At 39.7% G+C, this 7,593-nt stretch overlaps 1 protein-coding gene across 5 annotated transcripts; it reads left to right on the forward strand.

Annotated features, from left to right (window-relative positions):
• Positions 1-613: 613 nt before the first annotated feature.
• LOC136519807 (probable 1-deoxy-D-xylulose-5-phosphate synthase, chloroplastic) lies at positions 614-5,734 on the forward strand. 5 transcript variants are annotated; one of them, XM_066513175.1, is made up of 11 exons: positions 614-789; positions 922-1,143; positions 1,258-1,377; positions 1,479-1,643; positions 1,831-1,981; positions 2,466-2,734; positions 2,920-3,199; positions 3,617-3,921; positions 4,041-4,319; positions 4,674-4,958; positions 5,180-5,734. In XM_066513175.1, the coding sequence occupies exons 2-11, from the start codon at positions 955-957 to the stop codon at positions 5,327-5,329; spliced, it is 2,193 nt and encodes a 730-aa protein (XP_066369272.1). In that variant the 5' UTR covers positions 614-789; positions 922-954; the 3' UTR covers positions 5,330-5,734. The 5 variants fall into 5 exon arrangements, with proteins under 5 accessions (XP_066369272.1, XP_066369274.1, XP_066369273.1 ...); XM_066513177.1 differs by having other exon boundaries at positions 1,258-1,372; positions 1,519-1,643; XM_066513176.1 differs by having other exon boundaries at positions 922-1,119.
• The last annotated feature ends 1,859 nt before the right edge of the window (positions 5,735-7,593 follow it).

Consider the following 7,593-nt stretch of genomic DNA (forward strand, 5'->3'; position numbering starts at 1 on the left):
ACAGAATGACATCAATCACGTTCCACTGAAATTATAATGGCAAGTTTACAATATCACGAATTGTAATGATATATTTCGAAAGTCGCAGAAGTGTAATGGCAACGTTCAACCCTTTTATTTGTTCAGGCACCGCTAGCACGTTGTGGAGGGTCTAATTGCAATCCATGAGTTTTGCATGTTACCCCCTAACTAGATTCGTACGACGCACTTTTCACAGATTAGCACCCGAGTAGGGAAAAGTCGCCGCAATTTGACTACAGTTGAACGCACTAACGAAAGCAGACGTGAAGGATGAATCATCACTATAGTGAGATTAATCTACTCAATGCTATATTAGGACACATATGCCTTGTTTAGATTACAAATTTTTGCAATCTGGACACTGTAGCACGTTTCGTTTGTATTTGACAAATTTTGTTCAATCATGGACTAACTAGGCTCAAAGATTTGTCTCGTGATTTATAACCAAACCGTGTAATTAGTTATTTTTTTTACCTACATTTAATATTCCATGCATGCGTCCAAAAATTAATGCGATAAAGAGAGAGTGAAAAAATTTGAAATTTTGAGGTAATCTAAGGCCATAACAAAAGATGAAAACTTTGCGTTCGGATTAGCCTCTCTGTCATGTCGCCAGTACAGCGCAACGCTCCGCATCCACCCAAATCGGAGTAGGGCTGCCTTGCTGCCCCACCCTCAAGGCGTCACTCAGTAGCCGCCGCATCCCGCCGCCAGTCCCGCGCGAGGGGAGGAGGAGATCACGGCGGCGGCGTCTTCTGCTGGTTTGAGGTAGCTTTCCGTTCGTGTTTAAGCTAATTGGTGCTGTTAATTTGGAGGGGAAGAAGCTGCTTGCTCGTCAGATTCAGCTGTTTTACTCACGGTTCAGGTTTACTTCTTCTTAAATGGATCGTCAAATTGCAGGATTTGGGGCATCAGCTGGCGCCAGGCTCCGCCATGGACACGGCGTTTCTGCATCCTCCGCTTGCTCGTAATCTGGTTTATGACGAGTTTGCCGTTCTGCACCCCACAAGCTACCCTTTTCACACTCTTCGGTATTTGAGATGCAATCCGATATATTCGAGACCGCTGCTAACAACGTCACCAGCTTCACCATCAAGGGTATGCTCTTCCCGAAGTTGCAAGGCATAACAGACGGAACTTCTCTGAGTTTCAGAGTTGATTTTTAGCTCCAAAATTCACATATATCGTTAGAGATATACATTAACGCTGTGATCTGATACCGCAACTCTTGTGCAGGGCTTGACTCAGAGAGTGGCTGCACTACCTGATGTTGATGATTTTTTCTGGGAGAAGGATCCTACTCCGATCCTGGACACAATTGATGCGCCCATTCATTTGAAAAATCTATCTAGTAAGGTCGTCAGAGTCATACTCATACTCTCTTGGCTTCCATTCTCATAGTAATAATGCATAAGATTTGAGAAAAATTTGACGCTTGTAAACCTAAACAAAAACAGGAGCTCAAGCAGTTAGCCGACGAAGTTCGTTCTGAAATAGCTTTCATAATGTCAAGAAAATGCCAACCATGTGGTCCTGGTCGCTCAGTTGTGGAGCTGACAATTGCTATACATTATGTGTTCAATGCCCCAATGGATAAGATACTATGGGATGCTGGTCAACATGTAAGACATCTTTCTGTTACTGTTTTCAATTGTAAGGTATTTGTTTTAATCAACTTGCGAGGGTAAGGCTTGCCACTAACACCCTTCCCCAGACCCCGCACAGCGCGGGAGCTCTCTGCACTGGGTACGCCCTTTTTTAACTTTGTCATCTTCAACCTTTTTTCGCTCAATAGTTTTCTTGCAACAGGCGTATGCGCACAAGATTCTCACAGGAAGGCGCTCTCTATTTCATACTATTAAACAGAAAAATGGCCTTTCCGGGTTCACGTCACGTTTTGAGAGCGAGTATGATCCCTTTGGTGCTGGACATGGATGCAATAGTCTATCTGCTGGCCTTGGTACTTCCTCTATTTGTACATTACTGTCTTGCATGCCAAATTGTATCTATGTTATTGAACAGAACTGTTCTCTGCAAGTGGAATGGAATTGACATGATTCTCAGAGTCATTTCTTAGTGATATTTTCACCTGTATGCTTTTTTAATTAATGGCTTGTCTACTTGAAAAATTCAATAAAGTTGGATTTGGTTTCTGAATCCAATTATGTATGCAGCACTAAGAGATTTTCTTTTTATGAAAAGACAGAGCCTGATCTAAATTATTCTGCTCAGTTCTTTCAGTTCCTGTTCTTTATTTTTGTGTGAAATTGCACGGAATCTTCACAGTATACAATGTTTACAGCCGACAGATTAGTCATCAGAAAACTTTACACATCATGATAATATCCAAGCTCTGTTCAGTATTTCCTGAATCTTGCTTCTTTTATAGTCTTTTAAAGTTTCGTTTCCTTTCTATATATAGTTTGAGAGTTACTTCTTATCAGGGATGGCGGTTGCAAGGGATATAAATGGGAGAAAAAATCGAATAGTGACAGTTATAAGTAATTGGACAACCATGGCTGGCCAGGTGTACGAGGCAATGGGCCATGCTGGTTTCCTCGATTCCAACATGGTAGTTATTCTAAATGATAGCTGTCATACCTTGCTTCCTAAAGCAGATGGCCGACCAAAGATGTCAGTTAATGCCTTCTCTAGTGCTCTCAGCAAGATTCAATCCAGCAAAGGATTTAGGAGGTTTAGGGAGGCTGCAAAGGTAAATGTTTATATCCCTTGAGAATGTATTTTAAACACAGCATGGACCTTTTAGAATGCCTGTAATTGTATAGCTCTGATTTCTTTATCTAGAAAATCAACTTTGTTCTTGTTACTTCGAGATTTATGGTGTTGTATTATGCTATATGAATATTCCCATTTTGATATTCGAATTTTTCTTCCTAGGGACTTGCCAAATGGTTTGGCAAAGGAATGCATGAATTTGCTGCCAAAGTGGATGAGTATGCTCGTGGTATGATAGGTCCTCATGGAGCAACTCTTTTTGAAGAACTTGGATTATATTATATTGGTCCTATTGATGGGCGTAACATCGATGATCTCATCTGTGTACTAAAGGAGGTTGCGAGCCTAGATTCAACTGGCCCAGTACTTGTACATGTAATTACTGGGACTGAAAGTGACACTGGTGGAAATATTAGAAGTGAAATAACTGCAAATGAGGAAGGTTTGTAATACAGGTCACTATCAAAATATGCATGCTGTTTTACTTTTCTTTTGCTGAATTAGGAGTCATGCCTAGTATTTTTTTTTTTTTTGCTCTCTTGCTCTGTTACCTCTGCACTGGGGTTCCTCATCTATGGGAGGAAGAACCATGGCAATGCGAGGAAGTGTCAGTACTCTGCCAAAGAAGCTTCTTTAAAAATATATATATGTCATGATTAGCAACTTAGGCTCAATGTAAGTCACAACATTTACAGGTTCGATTAAGTTTCCACATTCCTAAGAGTCTACGGGTGCTAATGTACTGATCCTTTTGCAGATTGCCCTCTTAGAGTCCTTACTAGCTGTATTTTTTTTACATATACAATCTATATAAATTGAATGAATCTTTTACGGATTAACTTTTTTTTACTGACAACAGGGCCTTCAAATTCGAGCAATGATCTTCTTAAATTTTTAGAAACTGGACTTTCTAGGACATATAATGACTGCTTTGTAGAAGCACTAACAGCAGAAGCAGAGAATGACAAGCGCATTGTGGTAGTTCATGGCGGCATGGGAATGGATCGATCACTCCGCTTATTCCAGTCCAGGTTCCCAGACAGATTTTTTGACTTGGGCATCGCTGAGCAACATGCTGTTACCTTTTCTGCTGGTTTGGCCTGTGGAGGTTTAAAGCCTTTCTGCATAATTCCATCCACATTTCTTCAGCGAGCATATGATCAGGTGCCAACACATACTGCTGCTAAATTAGTGTTTGCATAATCTCCAATTAGTTCACCAAATCTGCGAGGCTGCTTTACTGCTATGTACATTACATTTCATAAAGCTCACATGTATGGCAGATAGTTGAAGATGTGGACATGCAAAAGATACCAGTTCGATTTGCTATCACAAATGCTGGTCTGGTGGGATCTGAGGGCCCAACTAACTCAGGACCATTTGATATTACATTCATGTCATGCTTGCCAAACATGATTGTCATGTCACCATCTAATGAGGATGAACTTATTGACATGGTGGCAACAGCTGCAATGATTGAGGACAAACCTATTTGCTTCCGCTATCCTAGGGGTGCCATTGTTGGGACTAGTGGAACTTTAACATATGGGAATCCTCTTGAGGTAGGTTCCCTTCAATATATTTTGCTCTAAGTCAACATTACTTGCAAATAGTACAGCCCTAACATTTCAAGCACATCTACCATATTGCTGGGCTACACACAAAGATGTCTAAGAACCTCATGTTCTTATTTCAACATTTAATTTATCACAGGAAGAATAACAAGCACTGTACCACTTCTATGTATTTCTTACCATTACAAAAATATAAAGCAATCCATTGCTTTGAGAACAAGAAAGATGTGCTTTGTCATCTGGAAAGTATATAAATGTTCCTTTTATGTTCTCACTTGTTACTATGTTATGAAATATTTTGAAGTGTAGGCAGGTTGTCATGTTCTCCGTACCCTTTTTCAGATTGGTAAAGGAGAGATTCTTGTCGAGGGAAAAGAGATAGCTTTTCTTGGCTATGGCGAGGTGGTCCAGAGATGCTTGATTGCTCGATCTCTTTTATCCAACTTTGGCATTCAGGCGACAGTTGCAAATGCGAGATTTTGCAAGCCACTTGACATCGATCTAATCCGAACGCTATGCCAGCAGCATAGTTTTCTTATCACAGTGGAAGAAGGAACGGTTGGTGGCTTTGGATCACATGTCTCACAGTTTATTTCACTTGATGGTCTACTTGATGGCCGAATAAAGGTACCTTCGCCACTTTTCGATGCTGTTTGTGACCTTCTACCAAGCACGAGGCTTGTTCTGTCATCTTGCAATGGAGGCACCGGCCTCATGCTTCGCAGCTACACTTTCCAGGGCTCTTGATGTGTTAATTGGTAGCAATTTTAGGTTGTGTTTAGTGATCTACTGATTTTTGTTGTTTCTATGTGCTAATCTCAAGGTGCCCGTTTCTTTGTAACTTGCAGTGGCGACCCATTGTGCTACCAGACAGGTACATTGAACACGCTTCACTGGCGGAGCAACTTGATTTGGCTGGCCTAACTGCCCATCACATAGCTGCAACTGCATTGACCCTCCTAGGGCGTCATCGTGATGCCCTTTTGTTGATGAAGTAGGGGAAGGAACCGCCAAGAAGAACATATTGATAAAGGCAATTTATGCAAAAGTTTGATACGGAGAACACTCGTCATGCTGTTTCACGATTGTGTTTTCTGGATAGAACTGAAGCGTGCCGTGGGAGGTGGCCAAATGCACATCCCGAAGAGGGCCGGCGAAGCCTATAGCATTATAGTCACGGTGTACATACTATAAACACTATTTTGATGATGATTAGGTGACCCTGAAAAGAATTTACAGAGCGGTGCTGTAACGTTACTACTGTGCATGTTAATACTGAAATTCTGGTACGATGCCAACTGGGGAGATGAGCTGGAGCCGCCATGTATCAGTTCATGTAATAAGGCTACTGAGTTTTGTATGTACCAATTCCACTCTTAAATGAAATGAAATAAGTGTAAGAATTGGGTTTGTACTGCATATTTTTTCCTTTTTTTTTTTTGAGCCTATCAAAGGATCAATAGGGTCCCATAAGCAACTAAGTGTTATGTGACTAAAACATCAAAGGGAACTTCCATTAGGAGCAACCTAGCTAGCTAAAAGAACATTTTTTGTCTGCTGTACAGACCATATATTGTTTTGAGTTATGACAAGCTACAAATTAAAATGTTGACATTTTATACCGTGTAAACATTGTGAAGAATCATGGTCATCATGGTCGCTATTTATAACAGTGACATGATGTGGTTTGGAACTTGAAGCTATAGCAAAAGATAGACCATATTGATAAATCCATAGATATTTTCAAATCAAGATATTATGTGATCCTAGTAATAATGTGTAACAGATCACCACAAACAAACACAATTTAAAGCAATTATAAAGTACTCCCCCCGGTTCATTTTATCTGGCGCAAGTTAGGATGACACGGTCTCCTAGATTACACTTTGACCATTCGTTTGCTTTATATTATACTATTTATGCTTATAAACTTATAATCATTGGATAGTATAATTCCTTACAAATCTAATCTAATCATATAAAGTTTGTATTATAATATTTAAAAATTATTAGCCTAATTATTGGTCAAAGTTTTTAAAGTTTGAATTAGTGCGCCAGATAAAATGGACCAGAGGTAGTAGTTCACTCAAGAACAAATCAATAACATTATCTAATTTTATATTACTTGTGTCACACCCCTTGCTACCTAGCACTCAAGAAATCTGTATCCAGTCAGCTTCATCACCATCTGGGTAGTAGTTGAGGTAGACGCACCATCTTCCACACCATGCACCCAATCTATATCTAATCTGCTATGTTTGATGACCTCATTGTTGGTATAAATTTTTCGATCTGATTCATAAAATAACATATCAAACTCGTCATGGCTGTAGAAACTCTCCACAGTTGGATGCACAATCCTGTTAGCTTGATGCTCACAGTACACGCAACGAGGTTGTTCTGTCGTACATATAAAAAAAACACATTTATACACTAATTAGTAGGATCAAGAATGATGGCGCAATATGTGTGATCTTCAAATAGACACACATTCTTTTAGATAAAAACGTACTTTAATTAGGTTTAACCACAACTAATTTGGACCTCAAAGAGTTAATGGAATTCTAATCGATCAAGTGCTATGTGAGTAAAACAACAAAATGTAACTTCCAAGCAAAATAAACTACACTTGCATCATAACAAAAGGTGCAACAACATGTCTATGTTCCACAAAATGTAATACTAAGTCTTCAGCATTTGTTCCTGATGCGATGTTTTTATGCAAGTTTGGTCCTTGATTTCTAAGGTGCTAGGGGTTCAGATGATTGGCTCTGATTTCGAATCAGTGGCAAAGTGGTGGCTAATAACATTATCTAATTTCATATCACTTGTCACACCCCTTGCTACCTAGCACTCGATCAAGAAATCTGTATCCAGTTAGCTTCATCACCATCTGGGTAGTAGTTGAGGTAGACGGCACCATCTTCCACACCATGCACCCAATTTATATCTAATCTACTATGTTCGATGGCCCCATTATTGGTATAGAATTTTTGATCTGATTCATAAAATAGCTTATCAAACTCGTCACGACCATAGAAACTCTCCATAGCTGGATGCACAATCCCGTTAGCTCGATGCTCACAGTACACGCAACGAGGTTGTTTTGCCATGCATACATATGAAGATAAAAAAACATTTGTACACTAATTAGTAAGATCAAGAATGCTTGTGCATCACATGTGATCTTCAACTAGGCACACGTTCTTTCATATAAGAACATACTCTAATTAGGTTGATCACAACTAATTTGGACCTCTCA

Source organism: Miscanthus floridulus, chromosome 18, assembly GCF_019320115.1.
Source record: "Miscanthus floridulus cultivar M001 chromosome 18, ASM1932011v1, whole genome shotgun sequence".
Lineage (NCBI taxonomy): Eukaryota > Viridiplantae > Streptophyta > Magnoliopsida > Poales > Poaceae > Miscanthus > Miscanthus floridulus.

Bases quoted from the DNA above. Each gene is read 5' to 3' on its own strand.
- LOC136519807 (XM_066513175.1), top strand. From the start codon at position 955: ATGGACACGGCGTTTCTGCATCCTCCGCTTGCTCGTAATCTGGTTTAT. The intron at 1,144-1,257 runs GCATAACAGACG...ACTCTTGTGCAG, and splicing joins GCTCTTCCCGAAGTTGCAAG to GGCTTGACTCAGAGAGTGGC. The intron at 2,735-2,919 runs GTAAATGTTTAT...TTTTCTTCCTAG, and splicing joins GGTTTAGGGAGGCTGCAAAG to GGACTTGCCAAATGGTTTGG.